The 24,737-nt window shown below is 51.6% G+C and overlaps 1 protein-coding gene across 5 annotated transcripts in view; it reads right to left on the reverse strand.

Annotated features, from left to right (window-relative positions):
• ece1 (endothelin converting enzyme 1) overlaps positions 1 to 24,737 on the reverse strand; it is a 560,453-nt gene that overhangs the window by 96,699 nt on the left and 439,017 nt on the right. For all 5 annotated transcript variants that reach the window (XM_072478544.1, XM_072478542.1, XM_072478545.1 and 2 more), the window contains 3 exons: positions 11,932 to 12,120; positions 4,404 to 4,546; positions 1,178 to 1,292 (listed from right to left, as the gene is read on the reverse strand). In XM_072478544.1, coding sequence (XP_072334645.1) covers positions 1,178 to 1,292; positions 4,404 to 4,546; positions 11,932 to 12,120 — 447 coding nt within the window. The remainder of the gene's footprint in view (positions 1 to 1,177; positions 1,293 to 4,403; positions 4,547 to 11,931; positions 12,121 to 24,737) is intronic.

Genomic DNA, 24,737 nt, shown 5'->3' on the forward strand with positions numbered 1-24,737 from the left:
GTGGGTTTCCTCCGGGTGCTCCGGTTTTCTCCCACGGTCCAAAGATTTGCAGGTTAGGTGGATTGGCCATGCTAAATTGCCCATAGTGTCCAAAAGGTTTGGGTGGGGTTACTGGGATAGGGTGGAGGTGTGGGTAGGGTGCACTTTCCAAGGACCGGTGCAGACTTGGTGGGCCAGGTGGCCTCCTTCCGCACTGTAAAATTCTCTGATCACTATCTCCAGCCCACCTGTCTTCATCAGGCCGTGCAGGAGGTCAGCAACTCAGAGGGAAAAGGCTAACCGCCTCACGGGAAAACCTGTTCCTCGATTCAACAACCTGCCCCCCCAAGACCATCATCTGAAAGGTGCCCATGCCCCACTTGGCTCTCTCCCCACCGCATCTGGGGTCTTTGTGTATCCTCTTCCAGCAAACGACACGGTATCTCTGTAACCCCCTTATTTATGAGCTTTTCATGCAGCCTTGGTGGGGTCCATCTTCCCTCCCTTCAGTCTTTCCTCTGCCTTCCATTGTTCGCCTTTTCCATCCACATCCTTGCTCCTCTGCCGACTATCGTGCAACCGCACCCTTCCATCCCTCCTTGCCCAGCCAGGAGAAGCATCCCCCAGCATCTACCCTTAAGAATTTCATCTGGTTCGTAATGGTTATGTTAATGAGGCTGTGATGTCAATGATGATGTAAGCATGATATCATGGGTGGGATGAGCAAGAGGCTCGGAGAGCAAAACGGAGAACAGACCGTGTCCGGGAAATCATGTGCTTATCCGGAGGTCTTTGTAAATAATTCTTCAGAAAAAGTTCCTGGAAAAACTATATACCGACTATCTCAAGCCAATCCTACAAGAAGCAAACCCTGATCAATGTATGGTAAAACAATAAAACATGAGGCGGGATTCTCCAGCCCACCCGGGGAGGAGGCCTTTCGCCATCGGCTGTCAGCGGGCACTTGTGGTTCTGCCGAAGTCCACGGCGATTTGCATTCCTCGCCCGTGCCGCCCACCTATGGCGGAATGGAAGTTCCTGCTGGCAGGAAGGGCTGGGGAATAGTGCCAATGGAAACAGTAGAACCTATTCAAAACAGAGATCATCTTCATTCTTCTAAATTCGAAGGAGATGGCTGTGCCCGATTCACCATTTTGCTGTATTATTGACCGATGTACTATGACGCTTCTTTACTGACCTTTTTAGTTCCCGTCATGGCCATGATGAGCTTTTCCTCAGCTTCCTGGAAGCGATGGTCCAGGTAGTAGGCCATTTTCCTCACTACATTCCATATCATGTAGTTGTTGAGAATGCTGGAGGCAGCAACATGTAAGACAGTTTTAGTCCCTCATTAAGATGGGTCATTAACATAAACTGTTATCGAGGGCAGCACGGTGGCACAGTGGTTAGCATTGCTGCCTACGGCGCTGAGGACCCGGGTTCAAATCCCGTCCCTGGGTCATTGTCCGTGAGGAGTTTGCACATTCTCCCCGTGTTTGCGTGGGTTTCACCCCCACAACCCAAAAGATGTGCAGGATAGGTAGATTGGCCATGCTAAATTGCCCCTTAATTGGAAAAAATAATTGGGTACTCTAAATTTATTTTAAAATAAAAAAAAAACTGATATTGTGCAGCAGCAAGACTGTACCAGGGGATGGGGTAACACTGGCACCAAATTTAGCAGTTGCCAGGGAAGGGAGGAGGACACGCTAAAATCACGGGGGTCAACCGAGCCCTCAGCTATGTTGTGTTTAGGGAATAAGGATTTCATGTTTTTGCTGGTAGCATGTTAATTTAAAAAAAGGTGAATGGGAACAGAGAGTAGGTGATGTAACGTGGGGCTGGATTTTGAGCTTCCGTACAGGGTCGTGAACAGAGGAGGGTGATAGGAAAAATAGCACCCCCAGCCTGCGTGCCAGCCCCCCCACCCTCTGTCATTTTCTCAGAGGCAGGATCAGGAATGGGAGGTGTGGTGGGACGGGGAGGACAATTCACACACACACACAAGACGCATGGGCAGTTAATCGTGTTAAAGGCTATTTGAAGGAGACAGACTGAAATGTTCGAGTCAACCTGGAGAGAAAGGGAAGGGGGGTAAAGAAAGGGGCAGACAAAGAGAAAGGGGCCGACAAAGAGATAGAGAAAGAGGGAGAAAGGCAAGAGAAGAAAAAGTGAAAGGAGAGAGAAAGAGAAGGGTGAGAGAAAGAGAAGGGGGAGAGAAAGAGAAGGGTGAGAGGAAGAGAAGGGTGAGAGGAAGAGAAGGGTGAGAGGAAGAGAAGGGTGAGAGGAAGAGAAGGGGGAGAGAAAGAGAAGGGGGAGAGAAAGAGAAGGGGGAGAGAAAGAGAAGGGGGAGAGAAAGAGAAGGGGGAAGAGAAGGAGCGCTGAGAGGAATGGAGATTGTTATTGAAAATATGGAAAGATGTGTCATTTGAAACATGGGAGTCTGGCAATATCTGGTCTGAGAGAAACATGAGAGGATACAGGGAAAGATCCCACAAAGGGTTAACAGCAGCTGCCAGAGCAGGATTGTAAAATGCAGATATCCTTGGTCAAGCAGGTTTAACAAACAAAACAAACAGGATTTTGAATGAAGCCAAAAACAATGGCTCACACCTTCATTGAAAGTAACTACCTTAGTAAGGGTCTGGAAAAGAATGGATGAGGTTCAGTTGAATTTGGTGACGATTCTAGGTGTGAAAATTTGCTAATACCAGGTAAATGAAAGAAAACTGGAGACTATCAGTCTACGAGAAACATAATTCAAAGCCAAAATCAAAGTCAAAATTATGAGCTGAGGACACAATTGGAAAATAAAACTATAGAAATGACAGGAATTAAAATTCACACCTCTATTGAAACCAAAGCATTTTGAATTATCACAAAGGACACAATGTAATCAGATCTATGAAGTGAAGTCATGTCAATATGAATACTTAGTTGGATTAGAAAGTTTAGATCAAAGGTACTTTTTACAATCAAAGTTAAATAAGAGTTACTTTACAATAACGTCATAAAAACTAGATAATTGTTAGAAAAATATATAAACCCGAAGAAAGGGAACAGCAGCCAGAACCAGAACTCAGAGAGAGGCGGAGAAGCAGAGTCAGATTACAGTCAGCTCGGTCATGGGAAAGAGACAGTGCAAAGCAGCCGAGCTAAAATAACTAATACATTGAAGGAAGATTAGAATTTAAAAAGTAGGTCGAGTCAGCTCAGAGACAGTCAGCAGAGTCAGCTCTGTACATGGGAAAGATAGGACACAGTAACCGAGCTAACCAGCGAATACATCTAAAGAAGACCAGACTTGAAAGAAGATTGATTGTCAAGGTGGGCCTGAAGGTCCCTTCAACCAACCAGAAGGATCCAGAAGCAAGATCTTGTTACCTTTCTGTAAAGACAGTAATTGCAGCTTTTAAAGGAAAAAATATAATAATAAAATAACTTAATTTAACCTGAAATAGTGGTCATTCCAAAGTCTACTTTACTTACTTAGCAATGCGGGACCCAGGATCGATGCTACTAAGTGGTAAGTAGATGAAATCTTCGGTGAAGATATGGGTTATACCGGGGGATAATTTGAAAACATAGTTTGACCTGAATAGCACCCACTGAAGCTTGCATCGGAGTCAGGGAGTGAGAATCCCTGTTCACCATTTAGAATATCAGCCCTTTTTGGTATAGGGGGACTTCTAAGAATAGTGGTGAGTTTTCAAAAGCAAGATGGATAAAGCGGGAGCATAGACGAGGAGTTGTTAACTCCTCGTAGGCGAGGCTGGCACGGGCTGGTTCCCGTACCAGCCTCCCCGAACAGGCGCTGGAATGTGGCGACTAGGGGCTTTTCACAGTAACTTCATTTGAAGCCTACTTGTGACAATAAGCGATTTTCATTTCATTTCATAAAAACAGCATCCTTTGAAAAGGACCTTAAATAAGCTATGGTGGTACAAATGTAGGTTACAGATCCCAGGGCATTATCTGTCGATTCTTGTGAATGGATCCTGCCACTAGAATCACCAACACTGCTGGTTCACCTCACTTCACTGCTGCTAATGGGATCTTGTTCTTCACTAAAGATGGTTCCCACCTTTGCCTAACTAACAATATTCTTCACATGGCAGTAATTAATTGCAATGTGAAGTTGTACGGGACCTTTCAGAAAGACGTGACAAAGTCACAAATATAATCACACTTCATTCGTTCTTTTTAAATTACACATTCTCAGGAGCTGAGGCCATTTGTTAGGAAGATCCCTATTGCATAATATCAATGATTTGACTTTCTCCTTGTGACATTATATTGCTTTATAACAGGCACATCGCAGGCAGCTGCAAAGAGAGCCTGGACCAATGATGATGTCAGCTTTCTATTGTGTGCCCAACGCAAGAGAACAGGAGGATAAATACAAAAAGGAGGTGGATTCTGACCATTTATCAGTGGAGTTAATGAGGTCAGAGACCTTCTGTAGATATTCCTTCGCATAGACAACTATAGGTTCAGAGTCATTCAGCTCAACAGGGTAGAAGATAGTGGAAAGCAACGGCAGCCAATCGATAACAGGAGCTAATGCCTGTAAAAGAAAAAGAGAACATTCCTAAATTAAAATAGGCCATGGAAGGAGACAGAAATGTTCCAGAAGGGTTAGAAGTACCGTCTCAACACACACAGGCTTGGAAATTAGACTATGACCCAGCGTAATATGATTATTGATCAGCTCCACATTCCACAAGTGAGTAAGTGTCAAGTGATAATTGAAAATCCAAAAGAGTTTTTGACTCGGAAAGCATTTTGGAAACAAATCCTCTCTAACCTTCATTGGAACATTGTGGAAGGGATTGAATACAACCCAAGAACAAATGACATCCCTCTTTTATTGTTTTTGAGAATAATTTGTTTAAAAAAAATAAGATCAAGGGGCAGCCTGGTGGCACACTGGTTAGCACTGCTGCCTCATGGCACTGAGGACCCGGGTGTGGTAGGCTATATTAGGGGTATCGCGGTACCTAGGTGGGATGTAGTATGAGTGATGGAACCTGCCTGCTGGTTTCCGCCCAGCAGGTGGAGCGTAAGAGTCTGTGTTTCACCCACAGCAGTCATTCTGTACCGGAGCTGCTGGGGTAACGACTTGTTCATTAAAGCCTTCAATTGGACTACAATCTCGCTTCAGTAGTGATTGATCGTGCATCAATTTAATGAACAAAATTGAAGAATGGCTGCTCTCCGCATCAAGCCAGAGTGTCTACAAATCAACCCCACGCGGCAAATGCAGCAGCAACTTTTAAACATTGGCTGGCATGTTTCAACGGGTACATCAGGACGGCCCCGACTACCCCCACGGAGGAACAGAAAATGCAAGTCCTCCACTCAAGGGTGAGCCCAGAAATCTACACGCTTATCGAAGATGCGGACGGTTTCGAGGACGCAATGACTTTGTTAAAAGAGCACTACGTCCGCACTGTGAATCAGGTATACACTCAGCATCTTTTAGCTACCAGACGGCAGATCCCAGGGGAATCACTGGACGATTTTTACCGCGCATTGTTAGTGTTAAGTAGAAACTGTAATTGTCCACAAGTCTCAGCCAATGACCACACCAAACTCTTAATACGGGATGCTTTTGTAGCGGGCATGCTGTCCTCTAAAATCCGCCAGTGACTGCTGGAAAACGACACGCTAGGGCTTAAAGAAGCACGGAAACTTGCACACTCCCTAGATGTAGCCTCCCGCAACACCCAGGCCGATGGTCCCGACCGCGCGGTACCCGCATGGACAGGGCGGACCCCACCCGCGGCCGATTCCAAAGCACCCCTAAATTTCCCACAAGCCAGAAAACCCCGGGGGGGGGGGGGGGGATGCCGATGCTACTTTTGCGGGCAAAACAAACACCCCAGGCAACGCTGCCCGGTCCGATCCACAATGTGCAAGGGCTGCAGGAAGAAGGGGCGCCTCGTGGCAGTATGCCAGGCCCGGTCGGCCGCTGCTGTCTCCACAGGCGAACCGGGCCCGCTGCCATTCCTCTCCTCACAGGCCATGTGCGATTCATGGGGGCAGCCATCTTGGATGATGTCTCAGGACCCCGACTCGGCTGGCCATGTATCGCCTGATGAGATCTCCCAGTCGGCCATGTGCGATTCATGAGGGTAGCCATCTTGGATGACGTCTCAGGACCCCGACTCAGGTGGCCGTGTATCGCCCAACGAGATCGCTCAGCTTCTGCCACAACTTGCCTCAGTGACACTGGACCAGTCTCGGCCCAGAACGCTTTCAACCTCTACGACGTCGGTACTCATCAACGGGCACAAGACATCCTGCTTGATCGACTCTGGGAGCATGGAGAGCTTCATCCATCCCAATACGGTAAGACACTGCTCCCTCGCTGTACACCCGATTAAACAAAAGATCTCCCTGGCCTCTGGGTCCCACTCTGTAGAGATCCGGAGGTACTGCATAGCCAACCTCACGGTCCAGGGCATGGTATAACTTCCGACTCTACGTCCTCCCCCATCTCTGCGCTGCCACACTCCTGGGACTGGAATTCCAGTCTAATCTGCAAAGTTTAACGTTCAAATTCGACGGCGCCATACCCCACCTCACTGTCTGTGGCCTCGCGACCCTCAAGGTCGACCCGCCTTCCCTGTTTACAAACCTTACCCCCGATTGCAAACCCGTCGCCACCAGGAGCAGATGGTACAGTGCCCAGGACCGGACCTTCATTAGGTTGGAAGTCCAACGGTTACTGAAGGAAGGCATTATCGAGGCCAGCAACAGCCCCTGGAGAGCTCAAGTGGTGGTTGTAAAGACCGGGGAGAAACATAGAATGGTCATAGACTGCAGTCATACCATCAACAGGTATACGCAGCTCGACGCGTACCCTCTCCCCCGCAAATGTGAAATGATCAACCAGATAGCCCAATACACGGTTTTCTCCACAGTAGATCTTAAATCAGCCTACACCAGCTCCCCATTCGCCCGGACGACCGCAAGTACACTGCATTCGAAGCAGATGGGCGGCTCTACCACTTTCTAAGGGTTCCCTTTGGTGTCACAAATGGTGTCTCGGTCTTCCAACGGGAGATGGACCGAATGGTTGACCGGTACGGTTTGCGGGCCACGTTCCCGTACCTCGACAATGTCACCATCTGCGGCCACGACCAGCAGGACCACGACACCAACCTCCGCAAATTCCTCCATACCGCAAAAATCCTTAACTTAACCTATAACAAGGACAAATGCGTGTTTAGCACCAATCGCCTAGCCATCCTCGGCTACGTAGTGCATGATGGAGTCATAGGCCCAGATCCCGAACGCATGCACCCCCTCATGGTGTATCCCCTCCCCCACTGCCCCAAGGTCCTGAAACGTTGCCTGGGCTTCTTTTCTTATTACGCTCAGTGGGTCCCCAATTATGCGGACAAGGCCCGCCCACTAATCCAGTCCACGGTTTTTCCCCTACCGACAGAGGCCCGCCAGGCTTTCAGTCGCATCAAAACAGACATCGCCAGGGCGACGATGCACGCAGTCGATGAGTCCCTCCCCTTGCAGGTCGAGAGCGACGCATCAGACGTAGCTCTGGCTGCCACCCTCAATCAGGCGGGCAGACCCGTGGCCTTCTTTTCACGCACCCTCCACGCCTCAGAAGTCCGCCATTCCTCCGTTGAGAAGGAGGCCCAAGCCATCGTTGAAGCTGTATGGCATTGGAGGCATTACCTGGCCGGCAGGAGATTCACTCTCCTCACTGACCAACGGTCGGTAGCTTTCATGTTTGACAATGCACAGCGGGCCAAAATTAAGAATGATAAGATCCTACGGTGGAGGATCGAGCTCTCCACCTATAATTACGAGATCTTGTATCGTTCCGGAAAGCTCAAAGACCCTCCTGATGCCCTGTCCGGCGGCACTTGTGCCAGTGTACAAGTAGACCGACTCCGGACCCTCCACGACAACCTCTGCCACACGGAGGTCACCCGGTTCTTCCACTTTGTTAAAACCCGCAATCTTCCCTACTCCATCGAGGAGGTCGTGGCCGTAACCAGAAACTGCCAAATCTGCGCGGGGTGCAAGCTGCACTTCTACAGGCCAGAGAAAGCGCACCTGGTGAAGGCTTCCCGCCCCTTTGAATGCCTCAGCGTGGATTTCAAAGGGCCCCTTCCCTCCACTGACCGCAACACGTATTTCTTAAACGTGATTGATGAATACTACCAGTTCCCTTTCGCCATCCCCTGTCCCGACATGACAGCTGCCACCGTCATTAAAGCCCTCCACAGCATCTTTACCCTGTTCGGTTTCCCCACCTACATCCATAGGGGTTGGGGGTCCTCCTTCATGAGTGACGAGCTGCGTCAATTCCTGCTCAGCAAGGGCATTGCCTCCAGCAGGACGACCAGTTACAATCCCTGGGGAAACGGGCAGGTAGAGAGGGAGAACGGGACGGTCTGGAAGGCCGTCCTACTGGCCCTACGGTCCAAGAATCTCCCAGTGTCCCGATGGCAGGAGGTCCTCCCCGATGCACTGCACTCCATCCGATCACTACTGTGCACTACTACCAACGAAACACCTCATGAACGTCTCCTTGCCTTCCCTAGGAGGTCCTCCTCAGGGACCTCGCTCACAACATGGCAGGCAGCCCCCGGACCCGTCCTACTCCGCAAACACATACTCACAAGTCGGACCCACTGGTCGAGAGGGTACATCTCCTCCATGCTAACCCCCAGTACGCCTATGTGGCGCACGCCGACGGCCGACAAGACACGGTCTCCCTCTGGGATCTGGCCCCCGCTGGATCCCCACCCACACCCCCCCCCCCCCCCACCAACCCCAACCATTTTTTCACCGGCGCACACCACCGCAGCCCCCTTCCCAGGAGGATCCGTCCTCCCACTGTCCCCATCTAGATGCGATGAAGCTGAAGACGACACGCTCCCAGAGCCATGGTGCCCGAGCCGACGCCAGCATCACCGCCGGGACTGTGACGATCGCAGAGGACGACCAGGGCCCCCGACCGGCTGAAAGTTTAATTGTAAAATGAACTTGTAAATAATTGTCTGTAAATATGTGTATTGCATGTAAAGGCACCAAAGAGTACCGCTATAACCTCTACCACTGGAAAAGCAAGGCCACCACCCCCGCTGGACTCCTTTTTAAACAGGGGGTGAATGTGGTAGGCTATGTTAGGGGTATCGCGGTACCTAGGTGGGATGTACCTTATACTGTAGTATGAATGGTGGAACCTGCCTGCTGGTTCCGCCCAGTAGGCGGAGCATAAGAGTATGTGTTTCACCCACAGCAGTCATTCTGTACCGGAGCGGCTGGGGTAACTACTTATTCATTAAAGCCTTCAATTGGACTACAATCTCGCTTCAGTAGTGATTGATCGACCATCACCGGGTTCGATCCCGGCCCCAGGTCACTGTCTGTGCGGAGTTTGCACGTTCTCCCCGTGTCTGCATGGGTTTCCTCCTGGTCCTCCGGTTTCCCCCCACAGTCCAAAGATGTGAAGTTAGGTGGTTTGACCATGCTAAATTGCCCCTGAGAGTGGGATTTCAGGAATGGGTTGGGGGATTGTGCCGAGGTAGGGTGGCCTTCCGAAGCCACCAATGGACCGAATGGTCCCCCCTCCTCCACTATCCCCCCAATCACCAACCCACCCTCCGACTATCCCACTGTGCCTCCCCGATCATCCTAACCACTGTGCTCCCACAACCCTCAAATCCCCAATTTTAATCACTGCACCATTGGTGGCCGTGCCTTCAGTTGACTTGGCCTCACGCTCTGAAATTTGCTCCCTAAATCTCTCCGCCCTCTCTACCACCCTTTTCCTCTTTAAGGCGCTTCTTAAAACCCCTAACCCAACTTTTGGTCACCTGCCCTAATATTTCCTGATGTGGTCCATGTCCAATTTTACATAGGGGTGCTCCTGTGCAGCGTCTTGGGACTTTTTAAAATGATGCTATAGGCGCTATATAAATGCAAGTTATTGTTGATGATCATTTGAAGAGCTTGGGATTGGTAGGGAAGGGGTAGCTGTGCTGGGTCTGTGGCTGAGCCCAGAATCTGGAGCCACGGCCAGGGACTTGTTAATAAGAACTACTGGAAGTGAGGCCCATCGAGTTCACCTTCTACCAGCCTGATCATCACAGCACACAATGGTAATGACTTACATAAGTGTTCACTTCAGCAAGACAAGCCTTTTGGCCCAACCTGTCTAGCTTGTTTTTTCTGCTCCACTCGAGACTCGCCCTGCCTTACTTCATCTCGCCCTATTCGCATCGTCTTCCATTCCCTCATGCCATTATCTAGCTTCCCCTTCAACATAGCTATACCATGTGGCTTAATCACCCCATGTGGTAGCAAGTTCCACCTTCTAACCATGCTCTTGATGAAGAACTTTCTCCTGGATTTATTAGTGATCATCTTGTAATCGATGGCTGCTGGATTTGAACTTCTCCTGATGTGGACACATCTTATATGGGCAGCACGGTGGCACAGTGGTCAGCACTGCTGCCTCACAGCACCAGGGACCCTGGTACGATTCCGGCCTTGGGTGACTGCATGGAGTTTGCATGTTCTCCCCATGTGTGCGTGGGTTTTCTCCGGGTGCTCCGGTTTCCTCCCACAGTCCAAAGATGTGCAGGTTAAGGGGATTGGCCATGCTGACTTTCTCCTCAGCGTCCAAAGATTAGACAGGGTTGCAATGATGGGGCCTGGGTGGGGTACTCCTTTGGAAGGTCAGCGCAGACTCGATGGGCCGAATGGCCTCCTTCTGCACTGTAGGGATTGTATATTTCTATTTATCCCATTCACCATTTTAAAGACCTTCCTATCCAGCCGTCTCTCTTTTCTAGAGCAAAGAGCCTCAGCCTGTCTGGTCTTTCCGCATAGTTAAAACTTCTCTCCCCTCAGGCATGTCTCCCTGCATTTTCCCCTGTGGCTACATCCTTTCTGTACTATGTGCACTGTACTCCAAATGCAGTCCAATGAAGCATGAAGACAAGTTTCGCAATGGAGTTATTGATTAATCATAGCATTCAATCTCGATCAATTAGTCTGCAACAAATCCAGACATGAGGAATTGAAACCCTAGTGACAAACAGCTTCGGAGACCATGGGTTTGAAATAACCTCTTTCCCCCTAATCATGCCACACTTACCACACTTAATGGCTCTTATTACTCATACACCAGATCGCAAAATATTAGTTTCTGAAAGCAATTTGTCCAAATTGCATTTGATTGAATCGATACTAACTACATCCACTATGCCCCCAGGGAGCCTGCTACACAGATTGGCCGCTCGCTCAATGAAATAATGTTTCTGCGGATCAATTCTCCAATTTCAAGAGCAGGCTATGTCCTCGGATTCTGCTGTTCTGGAAAAGGTGAAATGGCCTGCTGGGGTCGATATCTAGCCTCGTTAGAATCCCAACGACAGCAGTCACATCCACTAGTTAATCACGCCAACAGGAATGGAGCTAGGGCTGCCAGGGGTGTGAGGGAAGAGATAGAGCATTCAGAGTTCAGAATGATCATCAACTGGGAACGTGAGCTCAAATTCTCCTGTCCTTACGATTCACTTTTCCCACCAGCAGCGCAACCACCCCCCCCCCCGCCCCGCAGGTTTCCCAGCGGCGTGGTGTGATTACAAAGGGAAATCCCATTGACAAGCAGCGGGAAGACAGAATCCCAGCACCAGCAAACGGCGCGCGGCTGGCGGACCGGAGAATCCAGCCCGTGGTTTGTGGGGTCGGAATGATGTAGTAATTCCTGCCACCTATAGGGGGCAGCCGGGCGCTTAACATATTACGATAGCTAGGTTTTTACATATGGCTGAAATGCTAACTTTGTTTCCCTCTGTGTGGATACTGCCTGGACGAGAAGCTCCAGCATTTTCTGTTTTTAATTTCACGAAGCACGGTCAAAGCAGAGAGGTTAAACCCCCACCCCAATCAGGCACCATTTACCTGTAGGTTCCGTATGGTCATCTTGTTGTAGATAAGCTCTTCGTCCCTGCGGTCTTCCTGAGGGACAGTAATGTTGGCCAGGGCTCCCTCAAAATCCACAACCTGCTGCATTTGAGCCCGAGTGGAGGTCTCCTCACCGTCCAGCAGCACCCCCAGCTCCACCATGTAATTCAAGTAAGCCGTCAGGACCTGGAGCAAAGACAGGGCACATGGTTTATGTGAAGGCCGCTTTTACAGCAGAATTACAAGGTAAACAAAGCTCCTTATTCTCAAAGGTTCAAATACAGAATTCCCTGGGATGACATTATGGTGCGTGGTAATACCAGGTATTGCGATACCTGAGAGGTGGATGACCATTGGCTAGACCCAGGAGTCTACCATTGGCTGATGTACATAGCTCCGCCCTGAGAGGCGGAGTATAAGAACCGATGCCGTCCCAGCAGCCTTCACTTTCTGTATCGGAGCTGCTGGGGAAGAGTTCTAGCAGATTAAAGCCTATTAGTTATGACTCACCTTGTCTTGAGAGTAATTGATTGCGCATCAATTTAATCTGCTACAACTTCAGTTGAAAGGATGGATCTCCGTATCAAACCGGAGTGCCTTCAGCTCAGCCCCCACGCGGACAACTCTGCTGCTATCTTCAAACATTGGCTGACGTGCTTTATGGGCTACCTCGACACGGCCGCCGACACCCCCAAGGAAAGACAAAAGATGCACCTTCTACGCTCGCGGGTCAGCCCTAGGATCTACCCTCTGATCGAGGAGGCGGAGAATTATGCTGCAGCTATCGAGCTGCTAGAAGGACATTATATCCGCCCTGTGAACCAGGTCTACGCTCGTCACCTGCTGGCGACTAGGAGGCAAAGCCCCGAGGAAAGGTTGGAAGACTTCTACTGGGCGCTGCTGGTGCTGGGCCGAAATTGTGGCTGCCCGCCAGTTTCGGGGAATGAGCACACGGAACTTTTGATCAGGGATGCTTTCGTAGCAGGTAAGACCTCCCCCGATATCTGCCTAAGGCTCTTAGAAATGGACACTCTGGGACTGACTGGGGCACGGGCCCTGGCGGGGTCCATGGATGTTGCGTATAAAAACGCGCTGGCTTTTGCTCCCGGACGCGCGGCGGCCCCCTGGGCTGCGTGGCACCCCTCTGCGGCCGCTGCTCAGACGTTCCCCCTGACCCCGCAAGCCTGCGCGGCGAGACGGCCCGCTACCGCCGCCGGACAACGCTGTTTCTTCTGCGGGCAGGCAAATCATCCCCGCCCGTGCTGCCCGGCCCGCACCGCCACCTGCAAAGGGTGCGGCAAGAAGGGCCACTATGTGGGGGCCTGTCAGGTGTGGCCACGGTCTCCAGCGACTGTCGGCAACCCCCCTTTCAGGCCCCGGCCGTCCAGCGCCCACTGCCACCCCCCTATCCTCAGGCCGCGTGCGACCCGCGGGCATGGCCATTTTGCCCCCCGGCCACCACGCTGGACGGGTGGGCGCCGGCATCTTCTTCATCCCCGGACTCCATGTGCGACCCATGGCTGACACCATCTTGGATGGGGCCCCAGGCCCCCATCACAGCCGACTACATGCTGCCCGACCAGAACTCTCCATTACTGCAGCTGGCTCTGGACCAGAGTCGGCCCCGGACGCTTGCGAAAGCTACAACGACGATCTCCATCAACGGCCACGTGACGTCGTGCTTGATCGACTCTGGGAGCATGGAAAGCTTTGTTCACCCCGACACGGTAAGGCGCTGTTCTCTTGTCACCCATCCCGTAAACCAGAGGATCACCCTGGCCTCCGGGTCACACGCGGTGGAGATAAAGGGGTTCTGCCTAGCGAACCTCACTGTCCAAGGCAGGGAATTCCACAATTTCCGTCTGTACGTCCTGCCGCACCTCTGCGCAGCCACCCTCCTTGGGCTGGATTTCCAGTGCCATCTGCAAAGCCTGACTTTTAAATTTGCTGGCCCTATACCCCCCCTTACTGTCTGCAGCCTCGCGACCCTTAAGGTCGACCCGCCCTCCCTGTTTGCAAACCTCACCCCGGATTGCAAACCCATCGCCACCAGGAGCAGGCGGTACAGTGCCCAGAACCGGACCTTTATCAGGTCGGAGGTCCAGAGGCTGCTGATGGAAGGAGTCATCGAAGCGAGCAGCAGCCCCTGGAGGGCTCAAGTACTGGTGGTAAAGACCGGGGAGAAACATAGGATGGTCATTGACTACAGCCAGACCATCAACAGGTTTACGCAGCTGCACGCGTACCCTCTCCCCCGCATATCCGACCTGGTGAACAGGATTGCGCAATACAAGGTTTTCTCCACGGTGGATCTCAAGTCTGCCTACCACCAGCTACCCCTCCATCATAGTGACCGCCAGTACACTGCCTTCGAAGCAGATGGGCGGCTCTATCACTTTTTAAGGGTTCCCTTCAGTGTCACGAACGGGGTCTCGGTCTTCCAACGAGCAATGGACCGAATGGTTGACCGGTACGGCTTACGCGCAGCGTTCCCGTATCTTGATAACGTCACCATCTGCGGCCATGACCAGCAGGACCACGACACCAATCTCCGAAAATTTCTCCAGACCGCGAATATCCTTAATCTGACTTACAATAAGGATAAATGCGTGTTTAGCACCGACCGTCTAGCCATTCTGGGCTACGTAGTGCGAAGTGGAGTCATAGGCCCCGACCCTGAGCGCATGCGCCCCCTCATGGAGTTCCCCCTCCCTCACTGCCCCAAGGCCCTAAAGCGCTGCCTCGGCTTCTTCAGCTATTATGTACAGTGGGTCCCCAATTACGCAGACAAGGCTCGACCCCTGATCCAGTCCACAACATTCCCCCTGTCGATGGAGGCCCGCCAGGCCCTCTGCCGCATCAAAGCGGACATTGCGAAAGCCACGATGCGCGCCATCGACGAGTCCCTCCCCTTCCAGGTCGAGAGCGATGCGTCCGACGTAGCTCTGGCCGCCACCCTCAACCAGGCGGGCAGGCCCGTGGCTTTCTTCTCCCGTACCCTCCATGCTTCCAAAATTCACCACTCCTCGGTCGAAAAGGAGGCCCAGGCCATAGTAGAAGCTGTGCGACACTGGCGGCATTACCTGGCCGGCAGGAGATTCACTCTCCTCACGGACCAATGGTCGGTTGCCTTCATGTTCGATAATGCGCAGCGGGGCAAGATTAAGAACGACAAGATATTGCGGTGGAGGATCAAACTCTCCACCTACAATTACGAGATTTTGTACCGTCCGGAGAAGCTGAACGAGCCTCCTGATGCCCTGTCCCGTGGCACTTGTGCCATCGCACAAGTGGACTGCCTCCGATCCCTCCACGAGGACCTCTGCCACCCGGGGGTCACTCGTCTCTGTCATTTTATCAAGACCCGCAACCTGCCCTACTCCATCGAGGAGGTCAGGTCCGTCACCAGGGACTGCAAAATCTGCGCGGAGTGCAAACCGCACTTCTACCAGCCAGAGAAAGCGCACCTGATAAAGGTTTCCCATCCCTTTGAACGCCTCAGCGTGGATTTCAAAGGCCCCCTCCCCTGCACCGACTGCAACACGTACTTCCTGAACGTGATTGACGAGTAAAACCCGGTTCCCATTCGCCATCCCCTGCCCAGACATACAAAGAACAAGAACAAAGAAATGTACAGCACAGGAACAGGCCCTTCGGCCCTCCAAGCCCGTGCCGACCATGCTGCCCGACTAAACTACAATCTTCTACACTTCCTGGATCCATATCCCTCTATTCCCATCCTATTCATGTATTTGTCAAGATGCCCCTTAAATGTCACTATCGTCCCTACTTCCACCACCTCCTCCGGTAGCGAGTTCCAGGCACCCACTACCCTCTGCGTAAAAAACTTGCCTCGTACATCTACTCTAAACCTTGCCCCTCTCACCTTAAACCTATGCCCCCTAGTAATTGACCCCTCTACCCTGGGGAAAAGCCTCTGACTATCCACTCTGTCTATGCCCCTCATAATTTTGTAGACCTCTATCAGGTCTCCCCTCAACCTCCTTCGTTCCAGTGAGAACATTACCGCAACCACCGTCATCAAGGCCCTCCAGGGTATCTTTACACTGTTCGGTTTCCCCGCATACATTCACAGTGATAGGGGGTCCTCCTTTATGAGTGACGAACTGCGTCAATTCCTGCTCAGCAAAGGCATCGCCTCGAGCAGGACGACCAGTTACAACCCCCGGGGAAACGGGCAGGTTGAGAGGGAGAACGGAACGGTCTGGAAGACCGTCCTGCTGGCCCTACAGTCCAGGAATCTCTCAGTCTCCCGCTGGCAGGAAGTCCTCCCGGTGGCCCTTCATTCCATCCGGTCGCTGCTCTGTACTACCACAAATCAGACGCCTCATGAACGTCTCCTTGTTTTCCCCAGGAAGTCCTCCTCCGGGACCTCGCCCCCAACCTGGCTAGCGACACCCGAACCCATCCTGCTTCGGAAACATGTGAGAGTGCACAAGTCGGACCCATTGGTCGAGAGGGTCCATCTGCTGCACGCCAACCCCCAGTACGCCTATGTAGCGTTCCCTGACGGCCGCCAAGACAGGGTCTCCCTTTGGGGCCTGGCGCCCGCCGGAGCCCCACGCACACCCGCACCAGTGCCCCCACCCCCATCCTCCCCGCAGCACCTGATCGGAGGGTCAGTACTCCCGCCGCCCCTGCCTGGGCCCGAACAAGCACCGACGCCCCCCTACAGGCACCCCCCCCACACACTTTTCGCCCCAACAGCGCCGTCTAGGGGTGACGAAGCTGCCTGGGAGGACGACACCACGTTCCCGGAAGTGCAACCGCCGGGACCCCCATCAGGATCAACGCTGAAGCCCAGACGCTCCAGAAGGACGACCAGGCCACCCGATCGACTGATTGCTGCACTTTTTTTAAATAAATATTTTTATTGAAAATTTTTGGCCAACCATCACAGTACATTGTGTATCCTTTACACAGTAATATAACAATATAAATAACAATGGCCAGTTTTATAAACAAGCAATAAATAATACATAAACAAAAACAAAAACAAAACTAAATGGCAACTGCCTTGTCCCAGATAAATATTCTCCAAAAATATGTTTTAACAGTCCAATATACAATTATCTATAACAACAACCTATACATATTATACTTATATATTAAAATCCCTGAGAATCTCTCTGGTTCCCCCCCCCCCTCCCTGGGCTGCTGCTGCTGTCTTCTTCTTTTCCATTCCCTCTATCTTTCTGTGAGGTATTCGACGAACGGTTGCCACCGCCTGGTGAACCCTTGAGCCGATCCCCTTAGGACGAACTTAATCCGTTCCAGCTTTATAAACCCTGCCATGTCATTTATCCAGGTCTCCATGCCCGGGGGCTTGGCTTCCTTCCACATCAACAGTATCCTGCGCCGGGCTACTAGGGACGCAAAGGCCAAAACATCGGCCTCTCTCGCCTCCTGCACTCCCGGCTCTTCTGCAACCCCAAATATAGCCAACCCCCAGCTTGGTTCGACCTGGACCCCCACTACCTTCGAAAGCACCTTTGTCACCCCCACCCAAAACCCCTGTAGTGCCGGACATGACCAGAACATGTGGGTGTGATTCGCTGGGCTTTTCGAGCATCTCGCACACCGATCCTCTACTCCAAAAAATTTGCTAAGCCGTGTTCCAGTCATATGCGCCCTGTGTAACACCTTAAATTGTATCAGGCTTAGCCTGGCACACGAGGACGATGAGTTTACCCTACTTAGGGCATCAGCCCACAGCCCCTCCTCAATCTCCTCCCCCAGCTCTTCTTCCCATTTCCCTTTCAGCTCGTCTACCATAATTTCCCCCTCGTCTCTCATCTCCCAATATATGTCTGACACCTTACCGTCCCCCACCCATGTCTTTGAGATCACTCTGTCCTGCACCTCCTGCGTCGGGAGCTGCGGGAATTCCCTCACCTGTTGCCTCGTAAAAGCCCTCAGTTGCATATACCGGAATGCATTCCCTTGGGGCAACCCATATTTTTCGGTCAGCGCTCCCAGACTTGCAAACGTCCCATCTACAAACAGATCTCTCAATTGTGTTACTCCTGCTCTTTGCCATGTTCCAAATCCCCCATCCATTCTCCCCGGAGCAAACCTATGATTATTTCTTATCGGGGACCGCACCGAGGCTCCAGTCTTTCCCCTATGCCGTCTCCATTACCCCCAAATTTTCAGAGTAGCCACCACCACCGGGCTTGTGGTGTATTTCTTCGGTGAGAACGGCAACGGCGCCGTCACCATGGCTTGTAGGCAAGTCTCCCTACAGGACGCCTTCTCCAATCTCTTCCACGCCTCTCCCTCCTCTTCTCCCATCCACTTACATACCATTGAGATGTTGGCGGCCCAGTAGTACTCACTCAGGTTCGGTAGCGCCAGCCCCCCCTATCCCTACTACGCTGCAAAAATCCCTTCCTCACTCTCGGGGTCTTCCCGGCCCACACAAAACTCATGATACTCTTCTCAATCCTTTTGAAAAAAGCCTTCGTGATCACCACCGGGAGGCACTAAAACACAAAGAGGAATCTCGGGAGGACCACCATTTTAACCGCTTGTACCCTCCCTGCCAGTGACAGGGATACCATGTCCCATCTCTTGAAGTCCTCCTCCATCTGTTCCACCAACCGCGTTAAGTTTAACCTATGCAATGTACCCCAATTCTTAGCTATCTGGATCCCCAAGTAGCGAAAGTCCCTTGTTACCTTCCTCAGCGGTAAGTCCTCTATTTCTCTGCTCTGCTCCCCTGGATGCACCACAAACAACTCACTTTTCCCCATGTTCAGCTTATATCCTGAAAATTCTCCAAACTCCCCAAGTATCCGCATTATCTCTGGCATCCCCTCCGCCGGCTCTGCCACATACACCAATAAATCGTCCGCGTAAAGAGATACCCGGTGTTCCTCTCCTCCCGAGTACTCCCCTCCACTTCCTGGAACCCCTCAATGCTATTGCCAGGGGCTCAATCGCCAGTGCAAACAATAATGGGGACAGAGGACATCCCTGCCTCGTCCCTCTATGGAGCCGAAAATACGCAGACCCCCGTCCATTCGTGACCACGTTCGCCATCGGGGCCCTATACAGCAGCTGTACCCATCTAATATACTCATCTCCAAAGCCAAATCTCCTCAACACCTCCCACAAATAATCCCACTCCACTCTATCAAATGCTTTCTCGGCATCCATCGCCACCACTATCTCCGCTTCCCCCTCTGGTGGGGGCATCATCATTACCCCTAGCAGCCTCCGTATATTCGTATTCAGCTGTCTCCCCTTCACAAACCCAGTTTGGTCCTCATGGACGACCCCCGGGACACAATCCTCTATCCTCATTGCCATTACCTTGGCCAGAATTTTAGGGTCTACATTTAGGAGGGAAATAGGTCTATAGGACCCGCATTGCAGCGGGTCTTTTTCCTTCTTTAGGAGAAGCGATATCGTTGCCTCTGACATAGTCGGGGGCAGCTGTCCCCTTTCCTTCGCCTCATTAAAGGTCCTCGTCAATACCGGGGCGAGCAAGTCCACATATTTCCTATAAAATTCGACTGGAAATCCATCCGGTCCCGGAGCCTTCCCCGCCTGCATACTCCTAATTCCTTTCACTACTTCCTCTATCTCGATCTGTGCTCCCAGTCCCACCCTCTCCTGCTCCTCCACCTTAGGAAATTCCAGCCGGTCCAGGAAGCACATCATTCTCTCCTTCCCATCCGGGGGCTGAGCTTCGTATAATCTTTTGTAGAATGCCTTGAACACTCCATTCACTCTCTCCGCTCCCCGCTCTATCTCTCCTTCCTCATCCCTCACTCCCCCTATTTCCCTCGCTGCTCCCCTTTTCCTCAATTGATGGGCCAGCAACCTGCTCGCCTTCTCCCCATACTCATACTGAACACCCTGTGCCTTCCTCCACTGTGCTTCTGCAGTACCCGTTGTCAGCAAGTCAAATTCTACGTGTAACCTTTGCCTTTCCCTGTACAGTCCCTCCTCCGGTGCCTCCGCATATTGCCTGTCCACCCTCAGAAGTTCTTGCAGCAACCGCTCCCGTTCCCTACTCTCCTGCTTTCCTTTATGTGGCCTTTTTGATATCAGCTCCCCTCTAACCACTGCCTTCAGCGCCTCCCAGACCACTCCCAGCTGGACCTCCCCGTTATCATTGAGTTCCAAGTATTTTTCAATGCACCCCCTCACCCTTAGACACACCCCTTCATCTGCCATTAGTCCCATGTCCATTCTCCAGGGTGGACGCCCTTCTATCTCCTCCCCTATCTCCAAGTCTACCCAATGTGGAGCGTGATCCGAAATGGCTATAGCCGTATACTCCGTCCCCCTCACCTTCGGGATCAACGCCCTACCCAAGACAAAAAAGTCTATTCGCGAATAAACTTTGTGGACATAGGAGAAAAACGAAAACTCCTTACTCCTAGGTCTACTAAATCTCCACGGGTCTACTCCTCCCATCTGCTCCATAAAATCTTTAAGCACCTTGGCTGCAGCCGGCCTCCTTCCAGTCCTGGATCTCGACCTGTCCAGCCCTGGCTCCAGCACCGTATTAAAATCTCCCCCCATTACCAACTTTCCCACCTCTAGGTCCGGGATGCGTCCTAGCATGCGCCTCATAAAATTGGCAACATCCCAGTTCGGGGCATATACGTTTACCAAGACCACCGCCTCCCCCTGTAGTTTGCCACTCACCATCACGTATCTGCACCCGCTATCCGCCACTATGGTCTTTGCCTCAAACATAACCCGCTTCCCCACTAGTATAGCCACCCCCCTGTTTTTCGCATCTAGCCACGAATGAAACACCTGCCCCACCCATCCTTTGCGTAGTCTAACCTGGTCTATAAGTTTCAAGTGCGTCTCTTGTAACATAACCACGTCTGCCTTAAGTTTCTTAAGGTGTGCGAGTACTCGTGCCCTCTTTATCGGCCCGTTCAGCCCTCTCACATTCCACGTGATCAACCGGGTTGGGGGGCTTTTTACCCCCCCCCCCCCTTGTCGATTAGCCATCCCCTTTTTCCAGCTCCTCACCCGGTTCCCACGCAGCTGTGTCCCCCCCAGGCGGTGCCCCCCCGCCCACCCCACCCCATTCCTGCTCCCCCCTCTCCCCAGCAGCAGCAACCCAGTAACTCCCCCCTCCCACCCCCCCGCTAGATCCCCCACTAGCGTAGTTACACCCCCCATGTTGCTCTCAGAAGTCAGCAAACTCTGGCCGACCTCGGCTTCCCCCCGTGACCTCGGCTCGCACCGTGCGACGCCCCCTCCTTCCTGCTTCCCTATTCCCGCCATGATTATCACAGCGCGGGAACAAAGCCCGCGCTTCCCTTTTGGCCCCGCCCCCCATGGCCAACGCCCCATCTCCTCCACCTCCCTTCCTCCCTCCACCACCACCTGTGGAAGAGAGAAAAGTTACCACATCGCAGGATTAATAACATAAAACTCATCTTTCCCCCCCTTTTTCCCCCCTCTTCGCCCCCCATACTCGCCCCACCACTTTGTTTCAAACATTCTTTTTTAATAACCCGCTTATTCCAGTTTTTCTTCCACAATAAACGTCCACGCCTCATCCGCCGTCTCAAAGTAGTGGTGCCTCCCTTGATATGTGACCCACAGTCTTGCCGGTTGCAGCATTCCAAATTTTATCTTCTTTTTGTGAAGCACCGCCTTGGCCCGATTAAAGCTCGCCCTCCTTCTCGCCACCTCCGCACTCTAGTCTTGATATACGCAGATCACCTCATTCTCCCACTTACTGCTCCGAGTTTTCTTTGCCCATCTAAGGACCATCTCTCTGTCCTTAAAACGGAGGAATCTCACCACTATGGCTCTGGGAATTTCTCCTGCTCTCGGTTCTCGTGCCATCACTCGGTATGCTCCCTCCACCTCCAACGGACCCGCCGGGGCCTCCGCTCCCATTAACGAGTGCAGCATCGTGCTCACATATGCCCCGACGTCTGCTCCTTCTGCACCTTCAGGAAGACCAAGAATCCTTAAATTATTCCTCCTCGCATTATTCTCCAGCACCTCCAGCCTTTCCACACATCGTTTATGGTGTGCCTCGTGCATCTCCGTCTTCACCACCAGGCCCTGTATATCGTCCTCGTTCTCGGCAGCCTTTGCCTTCACGACCCGAAGCTCCCGCTCCTGGGTCTTTTGCTCATCCTTTAGCCCTTCGATCGCCTGTAATATCGGGGCCAACAGCTCCTTCTTCATTTCCTTTTTAAGTTCTTCCACGCAGCGTTTCAAAAACTCGTGTTGTTCAGGGCCCCATGTTAAACTGCCACCTTCCGACGCCATCTTGGTTCTTGCTTGCCTTCCTTGCCGCTGCTCCAAAGGATCCACTGCAATCTGGCCACTTCCCTCTCCTTTTCCCATCCGTTTCCAGGGGGGATTCCCTTCTGGTTTACCACACAGTGCTTCTAGCCGTTAAAATTGCCGTTGGGGCTCCTGTCAAGAGCCCAAAAGTCCGTTCCACCGGGAGCTGCCGAAACGTGCGACTTAGCTGGTCATCGCCGCACCCGGAAGTCCACCATGAACACTTTGCTATTACCCTCGACATCACGGCACCTCAATACCTGGTCCTACCATGCGAAAGGTGACATTAACGCTGGCCATCACCCCGCCGGGCTCTTTTTTTAACAGGGGATGAATGTGGAAATACCAGGTATTGCGGTACCTGAGAGGTGGATGACCATTGGCTAGACCCAGGAGTCTACCATTGGCTGATGTTCATATACTCCGCCTCTCATCTGTATCGAAGCTGCTGGGGTACAGTTCTAGCAGATTAAAGCCTATTAGTTATGACTCACCTTGTCTCGAGAGTAATTGATTGCGCATCATGGTGATCACAACTTTTCTGCAACAATCTCCGGGTGCTCCGGTTTCCTCCCACAGTCCAAAGATGTACAGTTGAGTGGGATTGTTCATAGTGTCGAAAGGTTAGATGGGGTTACGGGGATAGGGCAGGGGAGTGGGCCTCGGTAGGGTGCTCTTTCAGAGGGTCAGTGCAGACAGGTTGGGCCAAACCTCCTCCTCCTGGACTGTAGGGATTCTCTGGGAACCTATAATATATTGAAAGCTGTGCTTTCAGCCAGCACTTGCTGTAAGAGACAGGTTAGCTTCCAGGAACACTCTCCCCGTCACAATTTGCTGACTTCGCCCCAGAAGGCGGCCATTTTACATCAGTGGCTCTGACCACATGATGTTTATTACAGGTTGTTTCATTGCTTTCTTTCTTCTGCTTTCACTTCCCTTGTTTCAGCTTCTGTGTCTTACATCACTTTGAGGTGAACATTGTCTTCAGGCCAGGCCGACCGGTCCCACAGCACTGTATTAACAGTGACTCCCTCACATGCAGTATCTGCGAGAGTCTCAAATGAATCCCACACACTGTTATTTTTAAAGGAGGGAGCCAGTCCATCCTGGCTCCTGATGGTCTGAAACATATCCTTTGCTGTCTCTGATATCTAGGGGAGTTTACGACCATGTGCCGGCAACAGCAAACAGTAAACCCGTCCGTAAATTGATTTTAGCTGCTGGATTGATTTGGTGCCTCCTTCCATTCTCAAAAGCCATCAGAACAACATAAACAACAGATTTCACATTAATCTTCAATTATCAGAGACATTTATTTGACAGCAGCCCAATAAAGTGGATGCTAACTATAATAAAATTATAAATAGCGCATTAACATAATTTTTGAAAGAAAACTGAAAATGTTTGCTAGCTGGGTTGAAACATGAGCCACCAGCCATGCACAGGACTGGAGTAAGTACACAGCATTGTTTATTTTTTAAGTGGTCCTTCTTCTCCCTCAGGCTATAGCTGGACAAAACTTGCAGCATTTACGTCGAGGGCCGTGATTCTGACTGCAGCTCATATTTAAACTCCCTGGGATGGATTAAATGGACCATCACCATTCAAAATGAGCCATAAGTGGCCTGTCACACATGGTCTATCATCCCTGCTGTGAGATAACTGCACGTTCTCGACCTCATCCAGGAGCAACGCCACAGGACATCTGCTCGTTTTTTTTTAAAATGTGCTAAAAATCTCAACATTGCAGTCCAAACATATCCAACCATCAGCCAGACTGCTCTCTCCTTATGGAGTCTGGCAGTATTGAATGGGGAACTTCCTGTCCTGAGCTCGCACTCTCTCTCTGAATCTTACCCGGGTTGAATGGGCTCCTGTAAAAGCTTATTACATAATCCTGGGAAAACTCGTTTTTTTAAAAAATCCCAGAATGGGCAGCACAGTGGCATAGGTGGCACGGTGTCACAGCGGTTTGCACTGCCGCCAGGGAACCGGGTTCAATTCTGGCCTTGGGTGACTGACTGTCCGTGTGCAGTTTGCACTTTCTCCCCGTGTCTGCACGGGTTTCCTACGGGTGCTCCGGTTTCCTCCCACTGTCTAAAAAGGTGCAGGGTAAGTGGATTGACCATGATCAATGCCTCTTAAGTGTCCAAAAGGTTAGGTTAGGCGGGGTTACTGGGGTAGGGTGGGGGCCTGACCTTCGGTGGGGTGCTCTTTCAGAGGGTCGGTGTAGACTCGATGGGCAGAATGGCCTCCTTCTGCACTGTAGGGATATGATTCTTGGAAACTCAAGGTAGCCATTACAGTCCGCAATGACTTTGAAAAACTGCCCACTTAATGTTTAATTTAAATGGAGGTTAATTTTAAAATACACAGATCATAATTAGTTACAAGGAGAGATCATGTCCTGTTAATTTAAAAATTGCGGTGGGGCGGGCACTGCTGCCTCACAGCGTCAGGGACCCGGGTTCGATTCCGACCTTGGGTAACAGCCTGTG

The sequence above is a fragment of the Scyliorhinus torazame genome, chromosome 16 (assembly GCF_047496885.1).
Source record: "Scyliorhinus torazame isolate Kashiwa2021f chromosome 16, sScyTor2.1, whole genome shotgun sequence".
Lineage (NCBI taxonomy): Eukaryota > Metazoa > Chordata > Chondrichthyes > Carcharhiniformes > Scyliorhinidae > Scyliorhinus > Scyliorhinus torazame.